The sequence below is a fragment of the Microcaecilia unicolor genome, chromosome 1 (genome assembly GCF_901765095.1).
Source record: "Microcaecilia unicolor chromosome 1, aMicUni1.1, whole genome shotgun sequence".
Lineage (NCBI taxonomy): Eukaryota > Metazoa > Chordata > Amphibia > Gymnophiona > Siphonopidae > Microcaecilia > Microcaecilia unicolor.
Genome location: NC_044031.1, coordinates 701951543 through 701976335, shown reverse-complemented (window position 1 = coordinate 701976335; position 24793 = coordinate 701951543). Strand labels below are relative to the sequence as shown.

The 24793-nt window shown below is 49.3% G+C and overlaps 1 protein-coding gene across 3 annotated transcripts in view; it reads left to right on the top strand.

Annotated features, from left to right (window-relative positions):
* Positions 1-2513: 2513 nt before the first annotated feature.
* Positions 2514-24793, top strand: part of CCNB2 (cyclin B2) — a 40849-nt gene continuing 18569 nt past the window's right edge. Inside the window, exons 1-4 of one of the 3 annotated variants that reach the window (XM_030188714.1) lie at positions 2514-2688; positions 6363-6491; positions 7384-7482; positions 8770-8973. In XM_030188714.1, the coding sequence (XP_030044574.1) occupies positions 2671-2688; positions 6363-6491; positions 7384-7482; positions 8770-8973 (450 nt within the window). In that variant the 5' untranslated portion in view covers positions 2514-2670. Of the gene's footprint in view, positions 2692-6362; positions 6492-7383; positions 7483-8769; positions 8974-24793 lie in introns of all 3 variants that reach the window. The other 2 variants (XM_030188706.1, XM_030188720.1) reach the window with 2 other exon arrangements.

The window sequence follows — 24793 nt, the reverse complement described above, 5'->3', positions numbered from 1 at the left end:
CTATGTTGGTTGACAAGCTTCATACAGAACAAGAAAAAAACAGTAAACCATCCAACATGGCACAATAAAAACTTTTACTTTTACCCAAAGAACCCTTCCCCTCCCTCCCTATCAGCCTACCTGACTGTTTCCACCCGCCAAAATAACACAACAGATGTACAGATCAGTAGGACTCAAACAATTTGGTATAAACTGTGTTGTTCATGACTTGTTATGAAATGCTTTAACCACACTTTGGTTTTGCCTTCAGGTTTAATAAGCAATACCATTCATTTATTTGTTACATTTATACCCTGCATTTTCCCACCTTTTTGCAGGCTCAATGTGGCTTACAAAGTACAGTAAAGGCATTTGCCATTACGGTTGATAACAAAGAAAAGACTGTGTTGTAGACAAATGAGGTAGATGTGGTTCAGGCATCATGGGGTCAAGGGGAATGAGGATAAGTACATAAGTAATGCCACACTGGGAAAAGACCAAGGGTCCATCGAGCCCAGCATCCTGTCCACGACAGCAGCCAATCCAGACCAAGGGCACCTGGCAAGCTTCCCAAACGTACAAACATTCTATACATGTTATTCCTGGAATTGTGGATTTTTCCCAAGTCCATTTAGTAGCGGTTTATGGACTTGTCCTTTAGGAAACCGTCTAACACCCTTTTAAACTCTGCCAAGCTAACCGCCTTCACCACGTTCTCCGGCAACAAATTCCAGAGTTTAATTATGCGTTGGGTAGTTTCATCGCATGCCCCCTAGTCCTAGTATTTTTGGAAAGTGTGAACAGACGCTTCTCATCCACCTGTTCCACTCCTTCACTCATTATTTTATATATCTCTATCATGTCTCCCCTCAGCTGTCTCTAGTAGATTGTCCAGTACGATCATTGATTATTTTGTGTTGCCGGGTGTGGGGAGTTATGTTGCATGTAAGGTCTAGATAAACAAATGTGAACAATTTTAATTTTTGTTACATTTGTACCCCGTGGCTCAATGTGGCTTACATGGGGCAATGGAGGGTTAAGTGACTTGCCCAGAGTCACAAGGAGCTGCCTGTGCCTGAAGTGGGAATTGAACTCAGTTCCTCAGGACCAAAGTCCACCACCCTAACCACTAGGCCACTCCTCCACTCCAATCTATGTTTAAAGGCATATGCCTAATATGTAATACTTGGTAGCAATAATCAACTTTGTATAAACTTGGTGACTAATACTGTGCTGCTTGCTATTTTGTATTTTGGCAGTGTATTGTTTGCCTGCATAATAAAATTGCACTTGCAAATATTTTTTTCTGACATGGCCTTAATTAACAAAAGCTACCATAAGAGGCAGACACGGTCATATACTTAACATTATAATTTTATTTGTATTAGGGTAATGACTGAGAAAAATGCTATTAAAAATTATATTACAAAGCATGAAGTTGACTTGGTTAACTTCTGCTGTATATCAACCAGTAGTAAATAATAGTAATAAACAATATTAAATGCATTTTTATAATATACCACTGCATTCTTCAAAACAGACCACCTAGGCACAGGTTTAAAAAAAAAAAAGCTTTCAAATGCACCCAGGTTTCTACCTAATACATGTTAAATGTGGGATATGAATGTCATTAATAAATAGATAAAAACTGTGAATGTTAAGCACCTAATTCTCATAACATGACGCATAGGAGACGACTCTGTGGGTGCTTGAGCACTCCCCAATATAGAGAATATTCACTGAATGTGTCCAGGGAGGGGTTATTTCACTGGGCTTAGCAGCACCCCCAATCATTTTGAAACGTTGGCTCCTATGACATGATGTCTGTTTTAGTGTCCCATTACTAGGAGAAAAAAAAAATCTCTGCACGAATATACCACGTGCTAGGGTGTCGTTGTAACCAGCCCCTCTAACTGACCACTGATTAAGATATAACAAATTACTACTCTACCTAAAGTTATTCCGTTTATGCTTCCTCTGTGTACATCCGTATGCTGCTCAAACTGGCATGTTTGAAAATATAAGTGAGATTAAATAAAAATGCTACCAACAATAAAGAACGACAACGTAGACGCAGCAACTCATAGGTTTACTTGCTTTGTTTTGAGTATACGGGGATGACGGCTACGCGGGGAAGGGAAAACTCAGAGTGACTTAATTGGTTTCAGCGTTTTGACGTCACAGCATTGCCTGTCTATTAAAACTCCTTGCCTCACGTCACGGTCAGCCATAGCTTCCGCCTCCCAGATATACGTATTAAGTTCATGACCCCTCTATAATCTCGTGAGATTTAATTAAAAACACAACTAAAGAAAAAGGATAAATGTTTTTTCCTATGTGCAGCCCCGACCCGAGGAACGAAAGCAGCAAATCTTTCTACAGACAAGTTAAAAAGTTGGTTCGACGATTGTATTTAAATAGACTTCCGAACATAGGGCGTGTCGCCATGACGACGCATTCTAAAAGGTGTGAGCTCAACCAATGGGGTGGATGCATTCTATGAAGTTCTGTCCAATCAGGGAAGGCGGAGCGCTCTTTAAACTCTTTATAGTGCCTTAGGGGGTTAAGCAAGCCACGTTTGCTGCTGCTTGGTAGCTGTATCTGCTGAGTTGTTGGCATAATTGGCTCCTTTTAGTTTTGCTTGGGGTGGGGGGTTTGTGTTTTATTTGTTTTATACTTTCTGCATCCAGGATGGCAACTCGTCGTGCTGTTGTGAGTAGAAAGTGGTTTGTTCTTATTTTCGGCGGTAGTTTGTCTTATGATGTGTTGTGGTTATTAAATTTGCTACAAAAACTTACTGTTAACGTAGATGATATAAAGTGGGGTTTAAGGTTGGTGTAGAATCACATATAGTCAAACTTGGCCACTGTTGGAAATAGGGTATTGGGTTAGATGGACCATTGGTGTGACCTAGTATGGTTACCTTTATGTTTTTGCTTTTGGAATTAATGTACAACACTTTAAATCATTAAAACAGCTGCAAAGGAAAAGTGGTTTGTTACTGGAGAGTAATGAGGCAGCATTGTATTTTAGTATGGTGATTTTTGTCTTATTGTGTGTGGGGGTACCTTTTTTTTTTTTCTTTTTCCTCAGAGGCTTTTAGCTGTTTTTAAGAGCGTGAAAACGGTGTCTAATGGATTTTCAGTTTCTACTTAAACTACCCTGTTCCACTTTAAGACAAGGTTATATCTCTTTGCTGTCTGAATGACTGGTCAGTGGTTTTGTACAAAGTTGTTTCGATTCTTTAATATTGTGTTTGATTGTAATCCACTGTAAGGGGAGAAAAAAAAAAACCAACCCTCCCCACCAAAACCCTTATTTTTGCTATATAGTTTAGTAATGAACAAAATTATTTTCTTGATCTTCAAGACAATTCTGCTAAACGAATCAAGAGTAGTGATGTAGATTAGTGTGTGTGTCTAATCTAGTATTGCTAGCCATCTTAGACATTTGAGGTGTGCTAGTTAAAATACCATGTGGCTCCTTTTCAAAGCACTATGGAACATCATAAGTCTTAAGTGTGTTTTCAAAATTCACCTTCACGTGTGGGGGATAACTAGCTTGGCTTTATTCTAGCTCCTGATATCTAAAACACAGATGTCTACTTATTTCTGGGTACTTACAACTTTCTGCTTTGAGTTGTAGCTAATGTAAATACTATTGAATTTTGAGTGACTCTTATGGTTACAAAAGAGTATCCTTTCATAGAGGATTTTTGAAATACCTAAAATCTTGAGTATCTATGCCTGGCTCTGTACCATAGTGTAAACCACTGTTGATCACTAGAGTGACATAGGGATGGGGTTGGGGACAAACTTTGTCCCCATGTCATTTTGTACTTTGAAGCCTGTTAATGAACTGGACTGAGTGATGCAGATGAGATTTTAACTTTTTTTTTAAACTAGCAAAACTTCCATGTGGTATCCTGTACTTTTCTGCTACCAGCACATCGACTAAGAAGACATCTCCTATTTTGGGAAGGGATGTTGAAGACAGGAGAGCTAGACTGAATCCTGAGATTGTTGATGTCTTATTCATCCACATATTAAAAAATCATAATGCTTCATAGAGCATATTTCTCCCTGGCTAGAGCATATATAGTGGGTTGTATTTTGTACCCCCTGGCTATTTTGACAGGGTGGATTAGGATTCCTTGGGGTAGTAGAAATTGGCTATTTTGGGGGTTGGAAGGGTGGAGGGTTGTTATAGCTGCTCATTTTCTGTCATTTATAAACAGCAGTTGCACAGTATTTATTTTTATACTTCTATAAAAAGATTTAAATAGAAGTGTTGAGGCTTCATGAGGACAGAGCCCATGGGGATGGGGACAAGCTTTGTCCCCATGTCTTTCTCTATTGAGTGTAAAAGGCAAGACGGACAGTTCCACAGGATACCACGTTCTCTTGACTAGTCCTGCAGAGCAGTTCTCTAAATACTTTGCCTCCTTTCTTCCACCCCCCCTTTCACAATTAGAAATATGGGCATTTATGCTATTCTTTACTGTCTAAAAGGAAGTGTTATCTTCCAAAGAGGGGCACATGTTCCTTTTTGAAATGTGGAACATGTTGGTTAAACTTCTGTTTCTAAGCTGAAATGGGAAAATAATGTGGGGTTTTTTTTTTTTGCTATATCAATACTTGAGTAGAGAGGTGTGGTAGCCATGTTAGTCCACTTTTAAAGGTAATCAATAGAAAACAACATAAGACCTTTTTTTTTATTGGACATAATACATTTCTTAGCTTTTGAAGGTTGCCCTTCGTCAGATCGGAAATAAGCAAATGTTGGTAGATGACAGTATATATAAGTGAAACATCAAAGCATTTCGGTGAGAGACTGGAAGAGGCGGGTGGGTGAGGGATGGAGATATGCATGGAGACAGGAGGGTGACAAAGCAGTACAATTTTATGGTTTATAATAGAAAACCCAGATCTTTAAATATTTTGACATCCACCAGACAGGACTTAATCATTCTGACTTCAAATGTCTAAAGATCTGGGTTTTCTATTATAAACCATAAAATTGTACTGCTTTGTCACCCTCCTGTCTCCATGCATAACTCCCTGTCTCACCTATCCACCCCCAACCTGTTAGACTGTCACTGAAATGCTTTGTTTCACTTATATATACAGTATCTACCAACATTTGCTTATTTCCGATCTGACAAAAGGGCAACCTTGGAAACCTAATCAAGAAATGTATTATGTCCAATAAAAGGTATATTTTCTCTTCCATGTTTTATTTCTGTTGATTACCTATATCAATACTGTCTCTTGCCCCTCCCCCCCCCCCCCCCCCCCCCCCCCAAATCAAGTCCATAGAACAGTGATGGGCAACCTTTTTGAGCTTGGTGTGTCAAAATTAAAAAAAAAAACCCGAGCATAACTCGGGTGGTGTGTCACTTCGAGAAAGATCGCTGCCCACCCGAGGTCGCCGGGGCCCCCCTCATCCGCTACTGGGCCCAGAACTAACCTTAAAGCCTCCTTTCACGTCGCAGCAAGCAGCAGCAGGGCAGACCTCTCCTCCTTCCTTCTGTGCTCCGCGCTTGCGGACGTTACGTCAGGCGAGGGCGGGACATGGAAGGAAGGAGTGGCCTGCCCTGCTGCTGCAACGTGAAAGGAGGCTTTAAGGTTAGTTTCCGGGAGGGAGGGCGGACCACACTGCGGCAGCGCCGCATGTCATCGAAAATGGCTATGCATGTCAGTGCTGACATGCGTGTCATAGGTTCGCCATCAGGGCCATAGAACATGGGGAAAAAAACTTGACCAGCAGAGTAGTGGCGTAGTGCTTAGACCAATGGTCTTGACATTGAGGTGTCCAGTTCAAATTCCATTGCTGCTCCTTGTGATATTGGGCAAATCACTTAACCCTTTGTTGCCTCGGGTATAAACTTAGATTGTGAGCCCTCCGGGTACAGGGAAATACCAGTGTATCTGAATTTAACTTGCCTTGAGCTGCTGCTACTACTGAAAAAGGTGTAATCAAAATCCAAATAGCTTATTTTAAGTTTAACTCACAATCAAGTCCAGTAGGGGGCTTGACAAGAGATTAGAGTAAGGCAGTGAGGTGTTCCCATTTTCATACCTATGGGAGGGCTTCAATAGATCCCTTGAGTATTGCAAATGTTTCCTATTTTTTTTAAAAACTTTATAATAAAGTAGTTCTGGTCTTTGTACCAGTTGGTCATGGTAACATAACATTCCAGCCATGCTAATCTGCTTGTGGTACTCTTGATGGTGCAGTTTTAAATATGGTGATTAAAAAAAATTTTGTATTTATAAAATGTAGTAGGATAGAGTGGGCTGTTGCTGGCAGCTCACAAATGCACAACCTATACATGAGTGTTTTAGGGCACTTCATAGATCTTGATGCCATCTTTCTCCTAGACCAACAGAGAAATGGATCCTGCTATTGGAGGCGGTATCCTTAAAGCCAAGAGCCAAATGCCTACAAGAAGAGCTGCTCTTGGAGATATTGGTAATCATGTTACTGTTAGGGGAACACAAGCAGCTAAGGTAAGATTCTAATAGGGATGAAGAAAAATCACATCTGACCCAAGACTTATCTGCTGGGTCATGCATATAACCTAGGGGGTTCCTAACATTTTCTTTGGCATGGGGGAGACTTGGCCTATGGTTTAGGATTAGGAGCAGATACCACTGTAGCTAGTGGTCCAAACAAGGTTGGTCCACAATAATACTTAATCCAGTGCCTCTGGATACCTTTCTGGAGCATTTCCTGCTGTTGGAAGGGCATGACCTCTTCAGAAACAGAATAAACTTGAGTGCTGCTGAAGGTACAACATCTTCAAAAAGGTGCAATTCTAGGTTAAATGTCAAGACAAACATTGACCAGGTTTCTATTAAATGGAATCTGACCTGGTTGAAGCCCTTAACATCTGCTACAAATGCTAATGCTTCTGTAGCTTAGAACCCTGGATGACAGAATTGTACCCAAAATATTTTGCCCGTTTAAAACCGTATATCTCTTGATATCTGCATCTAGAGTCACCAATCTGTTTACTTGAAGGGGTTTTATTAGTCCAGGCAGGGACTTGCAGTTTTATTTCCCATTGCATTTCCTAAGAATTGGGAAATCCTGCATGTAATAGGATAAACCAAACCACTAGTCTTCCTCTGGAAACCATCCAGGCTGGCAAAATAGCTAGTTGCCAAACTTAGTGGGGCCTCTGGCAAAATCATATGGACCCACTTCTCAGGGCAATATTGAAGTCGCTCAATGGTAGAGGTGGCCCTGCCGAGAAGTTACTCCTGCTACCCCTTCCCTGGCTCAACAGTTCCACGTCTACAGATTAAGCCTTGGTTGTAGCTCTGGAGTTACACACCTGGGTCTTAGGTGCAATGCTCTTTCTAGTCTACTTCTGCTATTGTCATTTTGTCTTGATAGAATATCAAAGCATCAATTGAAGCTACAAAACCAGTTCCCAAACAAACAAAAGTGATACAGAAGCCTAAACCAGAACTAGTGACTACTCTTCTTCCAAAGGTAAGTATTTCAAACGTTGGAACTGGTATGAGGTCTATCTGGCAACATCATAATTAACACATATTTAGTATTAGCCCAAAGGGGGGTGTTGCACCCTAGATTCAGTAGGTTACTGTGAATCAACCAGCTGCTTGGGTAGAAGAGGGAGACATCCTTATAGCATCTCTGCATGAGGCTGAGCAATGTGTATGCTCTGTTATAGTACATTCTATTAGGCACACAGGCCAAAATATTCCACTAAGCACCATTTAAGTATCTTCCAGGTGGACAGGGACTTAGTGCTCTTATATGCCCCTTATAGAATAGGGTCCTCCCAGGTCCAAAACTCCTTTTGCTCCCAGTGATTAGCAAAAAAAAAGCCCTGTGTGGGGATTGTCATGTCCACCAAGGAAAATAAGTGGGGGGTGGTGCAACAGGCAAATTTTTTTTTTTTTGTGTGTGTGTGGAGATGTTGCTCTGAATGTAGCAGGCTAATAAAATTGTGAAACTTCTAAAGCCAGCACCTAACTGGGGGTGTTAAATAAAATCCTACTTAGTGGCTAACCTATAAAACTGCTAGCTACTTGTGTATGGGACCTCAGACATGTCAAATATTTAAGCTAAGCTTGTGAACTAGGCATGGGGGTGCAACTGTACACTTTTTTGCTAGCAAGCTTACTTTCCAGCAGTGTCCTAGCTGAATGGGAAAGCACTTGCTGATGACCAGTCTTCTATCTGGTCAAATTCCACACTTTGGAAGTGCCTTTCTAGCAAAACTTTAGAACATGCAGCTTTTCTTCCTTAACTTGCTAGTACAGAAACAAATGCTTATTTTAAACCCGACTGTGTCCGCCAAGCATAGCATGACACTGTTGGCTGGCTATAACAAACTGACCACTTGTGATACTGTGTCTTCACTGAGGAATGTAGAAATTGATTAGTCCTTCTAGTGTGTCCTTAGTTGCAGTCTTCAAACTTCATGGTGGTGCTCTGGTATCTGAAAGACTCTGCCTGTGACAATGCAACCTGCACTCTAAAGGAGATCAATGTTACAACATGGGTTACTTGAACAGCTTTTGCTGCTGGCTATGCATACGCTACATGTTACCCAGTTGGCATTGAGGCTTCAGTAGAGTAGCTACTGTAGTAAATAGAATTACATGTACATGTAGCCTTGTTGCCTATTGAAATTTAAAATGGAGTACAATCTGAGGTTTGCCAGGAGACTACTACTTTCCAAAAGCTGCTAGGAAGAGACCTTTTTCCTTAGTTTTTACTGATTCAGTGTCTTAATGGCTTAAACTTTAGGTTCCATCACCAGCTCCTATGGATGTGTCTATGAAAGAGGAGGAACTATGTCAAGCCTTCTCTGGTACACTACTTAATGTGGAGGATATTGATGTAGGAGACAGCAGCAAACCTCAGCTGTGCAGTGAATATGTGAAGGACATCTATGTTTATCTCCGGAACTTGGAAGTATGGTTATACTTGATTATCGGTCTTTTTAAGGAGGTGATGCTTTAAAAGCAGTTTGCTTATTTTTCTGACTCTGCTTCTGAAAGGTTTAAACTGGCTTCTAATCAAGTTCTAACAGGGCTGCCACCCTGAATACAAGAGCTGTGCTATAACCGATCTAGTGCAGCATAAATGTGTATTGTGTGCATTTCTGGTCACCATCTCTAACTGCAGAATTAGAACTTCTGAGGGCTATCAAAACGATTAAGGGGATGGAACTCCTTTTCATATGAGGAAAGGCTTAAGAGGTTTGGAGAAGACAGCTGCAGGGGCCAAGATAACAAAATCATGAGGGGAGCAAAACAAGTAAATGGAATACACCCCTTTCAAAAATTAGACTGATTATATGGTAATGCTTCAGACTTTCAATTGGTATAGTTGAGCGCATTGCCAGAAGACTGGTAACATCATTAGTGTGTCTAGCTTCCAAGGTTTGGACAACTTCTGGAGGAAAGTCCATAATCTGCTGCTCGGATATGGGGAGAGCTATACTGGGACATAACCCTATTCATTTGAACTTTCTCATATGACCAGCCAGCAGATGAGACAAATAGTTCTTATGATTTGCTCCTTAAGGCCTGGAATGTTTATAGTGTAATTTATACTTGTTTAACAACTCTAACTGCCAAGCAGAGTACTGTACAGACTACTTAAAACAAGGGAAGAAGCTACCTTAAGGATAATCTGTTTGACCAGTAACCAGTGATGTGACTTCAGTATCTTTTGTCTCCAAGCAGATGGTTGAAAGCATCATGCAGCACCTCTGGTGCTTTCATTCAACTAGCTCTTGCCCCAGTTCTTGCTGGGTGTCGAGCAGGTGGAATCATTTTGGAGGATGCATGCTTTTTAATTTATGAAGAAATTCTGGATTGAGCTGGCTAACAGGTTCATCCCTCACTCGTTCTTAAGGACTTTTTTTTTTTCCCAGGAGGCTACTGGCTAATAAACTTGTTGGATACAAATTTCATATGCTTTTTTATTTTTTTATATGGGCTCCTACTCAGCCAATAAGTACTTTGGTTCCTCCTAGTTGTATTTGTAAATTTTTTTTAAATTTATTTTTTAGGGAGGATGTGTGCATTCTTCTTAACCTCTGTTCTGAGGAGTTTGGGGTGGGGGATTTTTTTTTTGGGAGGGGTACATGCTGCTCCAGACTTTTTTTTTTTTTTTTTTTTGTACAGCCACATGTCAGTATGGCTTGATTCAGCATTCCTGATCTTCTCCTCCTCCCCCCCCCCCCCCCCCCAGCAGCTGATTATTCCATGTACCTTTTTTTCTCCGAGGACAAGCAGGCTGCTTGTTCTCACGACTGGGTGACGTCCGCGGCAGCCCCCACCAACCGGAAATAAGCTTCGCGGGACGGTCGACACGCAGGGCACGCCCACCGCGCATGCGCGGCCGTCTTCCCGCGCGACCGCTCCCGCCAGTTACTTTTTTTCCGCGACTGAGAGAGTTGTGTTTTCCCCTCTCTCTCGTTTCAGCCGCCGGATTTTTTCGACCGCGTTTACGCGGATCGTCGCTTTTGGCCTGTTCGGCCTCTTCTTCTTCTTCTTTCTCTTTTATTAAAAAAAAAAAAAAAAAAAAAAAAAGAATTTTGCGCGTGTGGAGCACGCGCTCCTTCTTTTCCCTCGCTTTCTAGCGGGGACGCCTCGTTGCGGCCTAGTGGCCGCTCGGTCGGTTTCAGTTTTCGTGGTGTGATTTTAGCCACCATTGCCGACTTTGACTTCGCCGACGCGATTTTTCCGTCGATGTCCTCGAAGGTCCCGAGTGGATTTAAAAAGTGTGGTCGCTGCGGCCGGCCGATCTCGCAGACCGACACCCACGCTTGGTGCCTCCAGTGCCTCGGGCCGGAGCACAATCTCAAGTCGTGCGTTTTGTGTCTCGGTCTCCGGAAACGGACTCAGGTTGCGAGGCAAGTTCTGCGGGACCGTCTTTTTGGAACTTGCGCCGGCCCCTCGACGTCGACCTCGACGGCATCGGTATCGAAGACCGGTTCTTCGGTACCGGTATCGATGCCCGAGACATCGGCACCGATGGCAGCGACCCCAGGAGAACAGGTCCCGTCGGCCCGCCGGTCCGCCGGCGAGAGTGGGGTAGAGAGACCGCGTGGGCAGTCGGCCCCGGTCACTCCCTCAACTCGTGAGCCACGGGACCGAACCCTGTCGGACCCGGTACCCCGAGACCGAGGGGGATCGACCCCCTCCTCCTCCATGCCCTCCGGCACCGGTGACGTGCACCGGAAAAAAGACAAGAAGCGCCGTCACCGGGAGCCCTCGGTACACCCTGAAGAGGAGTCGACGCCGAAGCGTCATCGCAGAGAGGAGAGATCTCCGTCGGTGGTGGAGGTACCGACGCGTCGGGGTTCCGGCACCTCGGTGCCGTCTCCTGGCCCCCAGCAGCTTCCGGCACCGACACCCTTACCGGCCCCACCGCCTTTCCCGGCAGCGGGCCTGGACGAGTGCCTCAGAGCCATCCTTCCGGGGATCCTGGAAGGGCTGATGCGCCAGGCTGTGCCGGCGCCGGGGGTGCTTGCGCCCTCGGCGCCGATGACTGTGGCGCCGGCGAGCTCTAGCCCGGCGCCGGGGGTGCTTGCGCCCTCGGCGCCGATGACTGTGGCGCCGGCGAGCTCTAGCCCGGCGCCGGGGCAGTCGACACCGCCGCCGCTTGCGGTGCCGGTCTCGACAGCCACGCAGGTGGAGTCCCCGTCGACGTCGATGGAGGGAGCTCCGTCCCCGCCGGCGCGGGAGTCCACCGCTCGACGACACCGAGACCTCGGTGCCTCGACGTCGAGCCGGGCCCGGTACCGGACGCAGCTACATGAGCTAATGTCCGATACCGAGGATGAGGACTCGTGGGGGGAAGAGGAGGACCCGAGATATTTCTCCTCAGAGGAGTCTACGGGCCTTCCCTCGGACCCCACGCCGTCACCGGAGAGGAAGCTCTCACCTCCTGAGAGTCTCTCCTTTGCCTCCTTTGTGCGGGATATGTCTATAAGCATTCCCTTTCCCGTGGTCTCTGTGGAAGAGCCGAGGGCCGAGATGCTCGAGGTCCTCGACTATCCATCACCACCTAGAGAGTCCTCCACGGTACCGCTGCACAATGTCCTGAAGGAGACGCTGCTCCGGAACTGGGTGCGACCACTAACTAATCCCACCATTCCCAAGAAAGCAGAGTCCCAGTACAGGATCCACTCTGACCCAGAGCTCATGCGGCCCCAGTTGCCCCATGACTCAGCGGTCGTGGATTCTGCTCTCAAGAGGGCACGGAGTTCGAGGGATACCGCCTCGGCGCCCCCGGGGCGGGAGTCTCGCACTCTGGACTCATTTGGGAGGAAGGCCTACCAATCCTCCATGCTCGTGACCCGCATCCAATCTTACCTGCTCTATATGAGCATCCACATGCGGACCAATGTGCAACAGCTGGCGGACCTGGTCGATAAGCTCCCGCCGGAGCAGTCCAGGCCTTATCAGGAGGTGGTCAGGCAGCTGAAGGCGTGCAGAAAGTTCCTGTCCAGGGGGATTTTTGACACCTGTGACGTGGCATCTCGTGCTGCGGCCCAAGGTATAGTGATGCGCAGGCTCTCATGGCTGCGTGCCTCTGACCTGGACAACCGCACCCAGCAGAGACTGGCTGACGTCCCTTGCCGGGGGGATAACATTTTCGGTGAGAAGGTCGAGCAGATGGTGGACCAACTGCATCAGCGGGAAACCGCTCTCGACAAGCTCTCCCACCGGGCGCCTTCAGCACCCGCCCCCACGGGTGGGCGTTCTTCCCGGGCACGGCAGGCTGCACCCTATTCTTTTGCAAAGCGTAGGTGCAACCAGCCGGCCCGAAGGCCTCGCCAGGCACAGGGACAGCCCCAGCGCGCTCGTTCTCGTCAACAGCGTGCGCCTAAGCAGCCCCCTGCGCCTCCACAGCAAAAGCCGGGGACGGGCTTTTGACTGGATCCACGGGAACATAGCCGCCCTACAAGTGTCCGTACCGGACGATCTGCCGGTCGGAGGGAGGTTAAAATTTTTTCACCAAAGGTGGCCTCTCATAACCTCCGACCAGTGGGTTCTCCAAATAGTGCGGTGCGGATACGCCCTGAATTTGGCCTCCCTGCCTCCAAATTGTCCTTCGGGAGCTCAGTCTTTCAGCTCCCTTCACAAGCAGGTACTTGCAGAGGAACTCTCCGCCCTTCTCAGCGCCAATGCGGTCGAGCCCGTACCACCCGGGCAGGAAGGGCAGGGATTCTATTCCAGGTACTTCCTTGTGGAAAAGAAAACAGGGGGGATGCGTCCCATCCTAGACCTGAGAGGCCTGAACAAATTCCTGGTCAAAGAAAAGTTCAGGATGCTTTCCTTGGGCACCCTTCTGCCAATGATTCAGAAAAACGATTGGCTATGTTCCCTGGATTTAAAGGACGCATACACTCACATCCCGATACTGCCAGCTCACAGACAGTATCTCAGATTCCGCCTGGGCGCACGGCACTTTCAGTATTGTGTGCTGCCCTTTGGGCTCGCCTCTGCCCCACGAGTGTTTACAAAGTGCCTCGTGGTGGTGGCGGCGTATCTACGCAAGCTGGGAGTGCACGTGTTCCCATATCTCGACGATTGGCTGGTCAAGAGCACCTCGGAGGCAGGAGCCCTCCGGTCCATGCAGTGCACTATTCAACTTCTGGAGCTGCTGGGGTTTGTGATAAATTACCCAAAGTCCCATCTCCAGCCTACTCAGTCTCTGGAATTCATAGGAGCGCTGCTGAATACCCAGACGGCTCAGGCCTACCTTCCCGAAGCGAGGGCTACCAATCTCTTGGCCCTGGCTTCGCAGACCAGAGCGTCTCAGCAGATCACAGCTCGGCAGATGTTGAGACTTCTGGGTCATATGGCCTCCACAGTTCATGTGACTCCCATGGCTCGTCTTCACATGAGATCTGCTCAATGGACCCTAGCTTCCCAGTGGTTTCAAGCCACCGGGAATCTAGAAGATGTCATCCGCCTCTCCACCAGTTGCCGCACTTCACTGCTCTGGTGGACCATCCGGACCAATTTGACCCTGGGACGTCCATTCCAAATTCCGCAGCCCACGAAAGTGCTGACGACGGATGCATCTCGCCTGGGGTGGGGAGCCCATGTCGATGGGCTCCACACTCAGGGTCTGTGGTCCCTCCAGGAAAAGGATCTGCAGATCAACCTCCTGGAGCTCCGAGCGATCTGGAACGCACTGAAGGCTTTCAGAGATCGGCTGTCCTGTCAAATTATCCAAATTCGGACAGACAATCAGGTTGCAATGTATTACGTCAACAAGCAGGGGGGCACCGGATCTCGCCCCCTGTGCCAGGAGGCCGTCGGGATGTGGCGTTGGGCGTGTCGGTTCGGCATGCTCCTCCAAGCCACGTACCTGGCAGGCGTAAACAACAGTCTGGCCGACAGACTGAGCAGAGTCATGCAACCGCACGAGTGGTCGCTCCATGCCAGAGTGGTACGCAAGATCTTCCGAGCGTGGGGCACCCCCTCGGTGGACCTTTTCGCCTCTCAGACCAACCACAAGCTGCCTCTGTTCTGTTCCAGACTTCAGGCACACGGCAGGCTAGCGTCGGATGCCTTTCTCCTCCATTGGGGGACCGGCCTCCTGTATGCTTATCCTCCCATACCTTTGGTGGGGAAGACCTTACTGAAGCTCAAGCAAGACCGCGGCACCATGATTCTGATCGCGCCCTTTTGGCCCCGTCAGATCTGGTTCCCTCTTCTTCTGGAGTTGTCCTCCGAAGAACCGTGGAGATTGGAGTGTTTTCCGACTCTCATTTCGCAGAACGACGGAGCGTTGCTGCACCCCAACCTCCAGTCTCTGGCTCTCACGGCCTGGATGTTGAGGGCGTAGACTTCACTGCGTTGGGTCTGTCTGAGGGTGTCTCCCGGGTCTTGCTTGCCTCTAGGAAGGATTCCACTAAAAAGAGTTACTTTTTCAAGTGGAGGAGGTTTGTCGTGTGGTGTGAGAGCATGGCCCTAGAACCTCGTTCTTGCCCTGCACAGAACCTGCTTGAATACCTTCTGCACTTATCAGAGTCTGGCCTCAAGACCAACTCAGTAAGGAATCACCTTAGTGCGATTAGTGCTTACCATTATCGTGTGGAAGGAAAAGCCATCTCTGGAGAGCCTTTAGTCGTTCGATTCATGAGAGGCTTGCTTTTGTCAAAGCCCCCTATCAAGCCTCCTGTTGTGTCATGGGATCTCAACGTCGTCCTCACCCAGCTGATGAAACCTCCTTTTGAGCCACTGAATACCTGCCATCTGAAGTACTTGACCTGGAAGGTCATTTTCTTGGTGGCAGTTACTTCAGCTCGTAGGGTCAGTGAGCTTCAAGCCCTAGTAGCTCATGCTCCATATACCAAATTTCATCACAACAGAGTAGTGCTCCGCACCCACCCAAAGTTCCTGCCGAAGGTGGTGTCGGAGTTCCATCTTAACCAGTCAATTGTCTTGCCAACATTCTTCCCCAGGCCGCATACCCGCCCTGCTGAACGTCAGTTGCACACATTGGACTGCAAGAGAGCATTGGCCTTCTACTTGGAGCGGACACAGCCCCACAGACAGTCCGCCCAATTGTTTGTTTCTTTCGACCCTTACAGGCTAGGGGTCGCTGTCGGGAAACGCACCATCTCCAATTGGCTAGCAGATTGCATTTCCTTCACTTACGCCCAGGCTGGGCTGACTCTTGAGGGTCATGTCACGGCTCATAGTGTTAGAGCCATGGCAGCGTCAGTGGCCCACTTGAAGTCAGCCACTATTGAAGAGATTTGCAAGGCTGCGACGTGGTCATCTGTCCACACATTCACATCACATTACTGCCTCCAGCAGGATACCCGACGCGACAGTCGGTTCGGGCAGTCGGTGCTGCAGAATCTGTTTGGGGTGTAAGTCCAACTCCACCCTCCAGGACCCGAATTTATTCTGGTCAGGCTGCACTCTCAGTTAGTTGTTCTTCGTAGGTCAATTTCTGTTGTTTCCTCGCCGTTGCGAGGTTCAATTGACCTGGGTTCTTGTTTTGAGTGAGCCTGAGAGCTAGGGATACCCCAGTCGTGAGAACAAGCAGCCTGCTTGTCCTCGGAGAAAGGGTATGATACATACCTGTAGCAGTTGTTCTCCGAGGACAGCAGGCTGATTGTTCTCACCTTCCCTCCCTCCTCCCCTTTGGAGTTGTGTATTTCATATTTTTTGCTAGTCATTCAACTGGCGGGAGCGGTCGCGCACGGGCGGGAAGACGGCCGCGCATGCGCGGTGGGCGTGCCCTGCGTGTCGACCGTCCCGCGAAGCTTATTTCCGGTTGGTGGGGGCTGCCGCGGACGTCACCCAGTCGTGAGAACAATCAGCCTGCTGTCCTCGGAGAACAACTGCTACAGGTATGTATCATACCCTGTCTCTGGTATATGAGGTAGTGTCAGCTTGGTGCTTTTCATTGTGGCTCAAATCTCATGGATTTCTCTGGGGTACAGTTTGGTAATTGTGGAACCTTCTGTCAGGGCTAAAGAGCATGAGGTGCTACCTTATGACAAGCTCTTCCTCACCTGTCCTTTGGTGCCACTTTGTTTTTTGGCCTTTGCTTTTGCTTTATTGATTGTCAGCAACTCTTATGCCTTCATTGCCTTTTGATGATGTGTCAAGTCCTCTTTTGCAGGCCTTTGTGCAATTCTGTGGCAGCTCTTGTCAAGACTGGATCATTTACATTTTTCTCTAGTGCCAGGCTGAAGAATGTTTGCAGTGTGGCTGGCTTTCAGCCCTTTGCATAATGGTTTTTCTTGTAATGACCCGTCTCCAAGAACTTCTGGCTGCAATTTTTTCTGATATTGCAGTCAAGCAATACCATTAAGGTTGCTGTCTTGGAAACACACCTTTTCCATAGCATCCCACAGCTCAATCTAGAGACCTGACAAGTGGGTTATGTCCCTCTACCAGCAGGTGGCGATAAAGAGAGAACTCTGCAACAAGGTATCCTGTGCAGCAGCCTTGCTTTCAGCATTCTCTCAGGTGGATGGACATCTCTGTGCAGCTCTGGTTTGGTGCTTGCTCCTGGCCTGTTCCCTCAGGTTCAGTTGAGTTGGGGGTCTTGGTGTGGAGATGCCAGTCTCTTGGGGTACACCTGGTGGTACCAGGTCCCTCCCCTCCATTAACCACCCTCAGGGCCTGTTTTGTTCATCTGCCACAGTCCCTGTCAAAAAATGTGGTCATAGCATGTGCATGGCTTTTTTTTGTTTACATTTGTACCCCGCGTTTTCCCGCTCAATGTGGCTTACATGGAGCAATGGAGGGTTAAGTGACTTGCCCAGAGTCACAAGGAGCTACCTGTGCCTGAAGTGGGAATTGAACTCGGTTCCCCAGGACCAAAGTCCACCACCCTAACCACTAGGCCACTCTTTCCTCTCACACTCAGTGTTAAAACCTGCATTTCCTGTCTCAGGCTGTCAGAAAAAAAAAAGCCATACAAACCTGTAATCTGTTTGCTCAGAGCAGTTTTGGTAGTTCTGCCCTTCATACAAAAAAAAACTATTGCCAGCACCCAAGCAGTGTGGCAGCCTCTGGCTCCCCTTGTGCTGTTCTGGCTTGAAACCTCTTCCCATGTTCAGCAATTACCTCGGGATTCTTTTTTTTTGGCAGGCTACACTCCTGGCCACCATATTGGAGTGGCCATCTGTTATAGAATGCAGACACCGGCTCTTTAGTCCCAGCTGCATGCCACACTTGGCGGTGGGCTCCTTTTTTTTTTTTTTTTTTCCATGATCTTCCTTTTGTCCCTGTGCTATTACTGAAGAGTAGTGGCATTTGGTGCCACCTTTCTGCCGCACCTTGTTGGGGGACTCCTTTTATCCACAACATAAAAAAAAGACATCCAAGTTTGGTGGTTAGTGATTTGGGATCTTGGGCATTCCACATTCTCTTGGCCTCCTTTGGCAGGAGAACCTACCCTTGGGGGTCCTTTTGGAGGTGTTCGGCTGTGGCTGGAAAGTCAGGGCTTGGCAGTCACTCTGCCTTCCTGTGGTTGCTGGTGATTTTGGATCTTGATTGGTCCACATTTCTCTTGGTTTCCTTTTGGAAGGAGAACCTACCCTTGGGGTTCCTTTGGAGGTGTTCAACTGTGGCTGCAAAGTCACAACCTGGGCTTCCATTTTAGTGGCAGAGCTTAAAAAAAAAACAAACCAAAACAAACTCTTACCAGCTGTCAAGCCTGGTGGCTGGAGGAGTGCTGTCTCCAAGTTCTGAGGGCTTTGTCAGATGCTACTCCCTGTCCTCATAAAGAACAAAGGAAGGACCTCTGGATTGATCGGTTGGAACTAATGGAAAGAAAAATCAAGTAATGACTACCTTCCAAAGCATCCTACAGATCAATCCAGAGACAAGTGGGGTGGGACTGTAGAGCCAGAAGCCCCAAGAGCCATTGCCAGTCCCCAGAGATCTTCCCGTTGCAAGATGCACCAGAACCTCCCTCCAGGGCAAAGAGAAGCAGCTTGACCACAGCCGAGCGAAAGGAGGGCGGGCTGAACCCCCCCCAAGAAAGAGAGACAGACACCTGGAGATAAAGGATGTCCCGACTTGCTGAGAGAACTACTCAGGAGTCCCAACTGGAGAAGTGTGGCCTCTGGCAGCAGAAAAGTCATACCAGCCTGCAAAGGACTAACGTTTAACAACCAGTGAGAGCAAAACCTAACCAGGCTAGAGAGCCAGTGACTGGGCCAGAAACAGGCTGAGGCAACGAATGCTGTGCCAGCCAGAGCCCACTATCCAAAGCCAGACCAATATCCCATGGGCCTGCATAGCAGGAGGCCTACTCAATGCCTCACTACTCCCAATGTCTTTTTCTCAAAAGCAGTCATTCCTACTGTGATTCCCAATGCAGTTGATGTCTATTCAGACCTCGATGCCGACAAAGAACTGGACTCCAAAGCCTCCCGGGAAACCTGGGTCCTTTGCTTCATATGAAGACAAAAAGGACAGTTGGCAGGGCTACAACTGAGCCCAAGGCACTGAAGACACCAAGCATGGGTGAACTCTCCCGAGATGGTCTGGTTGCACCAGGTACAACGTTTGAAGCCACTGGGAGTCTTCGTGGACATTTGGGGGGGGGGAAGGCACAAAAAAAACCCTGATGGAGCAGACCTAAAATCAGCCCGTGTTCAAGAAAAGGAAAGGAAATGGACACACTGCAAAACTAAAAAAGGAAACACACACCTAAAGACGAAAAAAAAAAACCAAAAAACAAAAAAAAAAAACCTCAGAGCAGGCAGAAATGCAGCTGCTTCTCACATGGAAAAAACAAACTTAAGCCGATGCATTAATGCTATGGGTGGGAAGGCACTTGTGTGCATGAATGCTGGAGTGCTGCTCACGTTCCAAAAAGCTCTTGATTTTTCTATGGTGAATTTGCCAAACTAGGTGGTGTGCGATGGCCTCTGATTCTCCAAAGACAAGCAGGCTTCTCACAAGTGGGTAGTGTTACTACAGAGCCCAGTGATAAAAACAAAAAGATCAGTGCTGCAAATCCCCACCCCTAAGGCAGAACACCAAGAGCCTCAGCAGCAATATTAAATGTGGGAGATGAGACCTATGAACTGTTTTTTTTTTTTTTTTTTTTTTTTTTTTTTGTGTAAGGAGTTTGGCAATAGGCAAACAAAAACTCCCCAGAAATAATCCAGCACTGACAGAGGAAGACCTAGGCAGAGTATAGGGCCAAGAGGCAGACCTACCCTCTGTAACCCCTGCTGTCAACTGGGAAAGTCAGAACAGGAAGACCCTGCAAGTGCTCCAACTGAAGCATATGAAGCAAAGGACCCAGGTTTCCCGGGAGGCTTTGGAGTCCAGTTCTTTGTCGGCATCGAGGTCTGAATAGACATCGACTGCATTGGGAATCACAGTAGGAATGACTGCTTTTGAGACCAAGACATTGGGAGTAGTGAGGCACTGAGTAGGCCTCCTATGCAGGCCCATGGGATATTGGTCTGGCTTTGGATAGTGGGCCTTGACCTCACAGGGGTTGGGCTGTGAGTTGCCCTGCTTTAAAGTCTGTCTACAGCAGGTAAGCCAGGTATTCTCCCTGTCAAACCTGGTGCTGTTTCTGGTTGGCCTGCTCTGCAGCTCTGGCCACTGTTCCTTGCTTGGCTATGGCTGGCACAGCATTTGTTGCCTCAGCCTGTTTCTGGCCCAGTCACTGGCTCTCTAGCCTGGTTAGGTTTTGCCTTCACTGGTTGTTAAACTTTAGTCCTTTGCAGGCTGGTGTGACTTTTCTGCTGCCAGAGGCCACACTCTTCTCCAGTTGGGACTCCTGAGTAGTTCTCTCAGCAAGTTGGGACATCCTTTTATCTCCAGGTGTCTCTCTCTCTCTTGGGGGTTCAGCCTGCCCTCCTTTCGCTCGGCTGTGGTCAAGCTGCTTCTCTTTGCCCTGGAGGGAGGTTCTGGTGCATCTTGCAACGGGAAGATCTCTGGGGACTGGCAATGGCTCTTGGGGCTTCTGGCTCTGCAGTCCCACCCCACTTGGACTGCTTTGGTACATCCCACTTGTGTCTGGATTGATCTGTAGGATGCTTTGGAAGATAGTCATTACTTGATTTTTCTTTCCATTAGTTCCAACAGATCAATCCAGAGGTCCTTCCTTTGTTCTTGATGAGGACAATGTTTTAATCACAGCTGTTTGTGTCCTCTGGGCACTTCTTCCATGGAAGGATGGTACAGGAGTAAGACCGCAGTTTGACTGCAGCGCTGCTGATTCTCTCCCTGTTTGTGTCTAAAGCAGGAGTTTGATGCATGGTATCCTGATTTCCTTACTGCTTTGGTATTGATCATACTGAAAGTGAGGTTGCTGCACAGGATACCTCATGGCAGAGCTCTAGCAGCCTTCTCTATCTCCACCTGCTGGTAGAAGGACATAACCCACTTTTCTCCGAGGACAAGCAGGCTGCATGTTCTCACGACTGGGTGACGTCCGCGACAGCCCCCACCAACCGGAAGAAGCTTCGCGGGCGGTCCGCAAGCAGGGCATGCCCACCGCGCATGCGCGGCCGTCTTCCCGCCAGTCTTTTCTTTTCCGCGCCTGGAGAGAGTCGTGCGTCTGCCGCTCTCTTAGCCCCGGAAAACCGTTGCGGCGTTCGCGAATTCGTTTATTTTTTGTTTCTGTGGCTGCGCACTCCAGTTTTTCCTTTTTCATTTAAAAAAAAAAAAAAAAAACCACGCGCTTTATTTTCCCTCGTTTCTAGCGGGGGCGTCGCGTTGCGGCCTTGTGGCCGCGCGGTCGATTATTTTTCGAGGTGTGATTTACAGCCACCATCGACTTTAACTTCGCCGACGCGATTTTTCCGTCGATGTCCTCTAAGGTCCCGAGTGGATTTAAGAAGTGTGGTCGGTGCGGCCGGCCTATCTCGCAGACCGACACCCACGCTTGGTGCCTCCAGTGCCTCGGGCCGGAGCACAATATCAAGTCGTGTTCTTTGTGTCTTGGTCTCCGGAAACGGACTCAGATTGCGAGGCAAGTGCTTCGGGACTGTCTTTTTGGAACTTGCGCCGGCCCCTCGACGGCATCGGTATCGACAGCCGGTTCTTCGGTACCGGTATCGGTGTCCGCGAAATCAACACCGATGGCATCGACCCCAGGAGTACAGGTCCCGTCGGCCCGCCGGTCCTCCGGTGACGGTAGGGGTGAGAGGCCGCGTGGGCAATCGGCCCCGGTCACTCCCTCTGCTCATGGCCCTCGGGACCGAACCCTGTCTGACCTGGCCCCTCGAGACCGAGGGGGATCGACGACATCCTCCTCTGTTCCACCGGGCGCTGATGACGGGCACCGCAAAAAACAGAAAAAGCACAGTCATCGGTCCCCATCGGTGCGCCCGGCCCTCGGTGCCGGAGAGGAGTCGACGCCGAAGCGTCCACGTTGAGAGGAGAGGTCCCCCTCGGTAGTGGAGGTACCGACACGTCAGGGTCCCAGCACTTCGGTGCAGTCTCCTGGACCCGAGCAGCTTCCGGCACCGACGCCTCTACCGGTCCCCCGTCTTTCCCGACAGCGGGCCTGGACGAGTGCCTCCGAGCCATCCTTCCGGGGATCCTGGAAGGGCTGATGCGCCAGGCTGTGCCGGCGCCGGGGGTGCTTGCGCCCCCGGTGCCGTTGACTGTGGCGCTGGCGAGCTCTAGCCCGGTGCCGAGGCCTTAGACACCGCCGCCGCTTGCGGCACCGGTCTCGACCGCCACGCAGGTGGAGTCCCAGTCGATGGAGGGAGCTTCGTCCCCGCTGGCGCAGGAGTCCACCGCTCGACGACACCGAGGCCTCGGTGCCTCGATGCCGGGCCTGGTTAAGGACTCAGCTACATGAGCTTATGTCCGATACCGAGGAAGAGGCCTCATGGGGGGAAGAGGAGGACCCCAGATATTTCTCCTCAGAGGAGTCTGTGGGCCTTCCCTCTGACCCCACGCCTTCACCAGAGAGGAAGCTCTCGCCTCCTGAGAGCCTCTCCTTTGTAAGGGACATGTCCATTTGCATTCCCTTCCCCGTGGTCTCTGTGGATAAGCCGAGGGCTGAGATGCTCGAGGTCCTCGACTATCCATCACCACCTAGAGAGTCCTCCACGGTGCCGGTGCACAATGTCCTCAAAGAGACACTGCTTCGGAACTGGATGAGACCATTATCTAATCCCATCATCCCCAAGAAAGCAGAGTCCCAGTACAGAATCCACTCGGACCCAGAGTTAATGCGGCCCCAATTGCCCCATGACTCGACGGTTGTGGATTCTGCTCTCAAGAGGGCACGGAGTTCGAGGGATACCGCCTCGGCACCCCCGGGGCGGGAGTCTCTCACTCTGGACTCATTTGGGAGGAAGGCATACCAATCTTCCATGCTCATGACCCGCATCCAATCTTACCAGCTCTACACGAGCATCCACATGCGGAACACTGTGAAGCAACTGGCGGACCTGGTTGATAAGCTCCCGCCGGAGCAGTCCAGGCCTTATCAGGAGGTGGTCAGGCAGCTGAAGGCGTGCAGAAAGTTCCTGTCCAGGCGTATCTGACACCTGTGACGTGGCATCTCGTGCTGCGGCCCAAGGTATAGTGATGCGCAGGCTCTCATGGCTGCGTGCCTCTGACCTGGACAACCGCACCCAGCAGAGACTGGCTGACGTCCCTTGCCGGGGGGATAATATTTTTGGCGAGAAGGTCGAGCAGCTGGTGGACCAACTGCATCAGCGGGAAACCACCCTCGACAAGCTCTCCCACCGGGCGCCTTCAGCATCCACCTCAGCAGGTGGACGTTTTTCCTGGGCCCGGCAGGCTGCGTCCTATGCTTTTGCCAAGCGTAGGTACACCCAGCCGGCCCGAAGGCCTCGACAGGCACAGGGACAGCCCCAGCGCACTCGTTCTCGTCAACAGCGTGCGCCTAAGCAGCCCCTGCGCCTCCACAGCAAAAGCCGGGGACGGGCTTTTGACTGGATCCACAGGAACATAGCCGCCCTCAAAGTGTCCGTGCCGGTTGATCTGCCGGTCGGAGGGAGGTTAAAATTTTTTCACCAAAGGTGGCCTCTCATAACCTCCGACCAGTAGGTTCTCCAAATAGTGCGGTGCGGATACGCCCTAAATTTGGCCTCCCTTCCACCAAATTGTCCTCCGGGAGCTCAATCCTTCAGCTCCCATCACAAGCAGGTACTTGCAGAGGAACTCTCCGCCCTTCTCAGCGCCAATGCGGTCGAGCCTGTACCACCCGGGCAGGAAGGGCAGGGATTCTATTCCAGGTACTTCCTTGTGGAAAAGAAAACAGGGGGGATGCGTCCCATCCTAGACCTGAGAGGCCTGAACAAATTCCTGGTCAAAGTTCAGGATGCTTTCCTTGGGCACCCTTCTGCCAATGATTCAGAAAAACTATTGGCTATGTTTCCTGGATTTAAAGGACGCATACACTCGCATCTCGATACTGCCAGCTCACAGACAGTATCTCAGATTCCGCCTGGGCGCACGGCACTTTCAGTATTGTGTGCTGCCCTTTGGGCTCGCCTCTGCCCCACGGGTGTTTACAAAGTGCCTTGTGGTGGTAGCGGCGTATCTACGCAAGCTGGGAGTGCACGTGTTCCCATATCTCGACGATTGGCTGGTCAAGAGCACCTCGGAGGCAGGAGCCCTCCGGTCCATGCAGTGCACTATTCAACTCCTGGAGCTGCTGGGGTTTGTGATAAATTACCCAAAGTCCCATCTCCAGCCATCCCAGTCTCTGGAATTCATAGGAGCTCTGCTGAATACCCAGATGGTTCAGGCCTTCCTTCCGGAAGCGAGGGCCAACAATCTCCTGTCCCTGGCTTCGCAGACCAGAGCGTCTCAGCAGGTCACAGCTCGGCAGATGTTGAGACTTCTGGGTCATATGGCCTCCACAGTCCATGTGACTCCCATGGCTCGTCTTCACATGAGATCTGCTCAATGGACCCTAGCTTCCCAGTGGTTCCAAGCCACCGGGAATCTAGAGGATGTCATCCGCCTCGCCACCAGTTGCTGCACTTCACTGCTCTGGTGGACTATTCGGACCAATTTGACCCTGGGACGTCCATTCCAAATTCCACAGCCCACGAAAGTGCTGACGACTGATGCATCTCGCCTGGGGTGGGGAGCTCATGTCGATGGGCTCCACACCCAGGGTCTGTGGTCCCTCCAGGAAAAGGATCTGCAGATCAACCTCCTGGAGCTCCGAGCGATCTGGAACGCACTGAAGGCTTTCAGGGATCGGCTGTCCTGCCAAATTATCCAAATTCGGACAATCAGGTTGCAATGTATTACACCAACAAGCAGGGGGGCACCGGATCTCGCCCCTTGTGTCAGGAAGC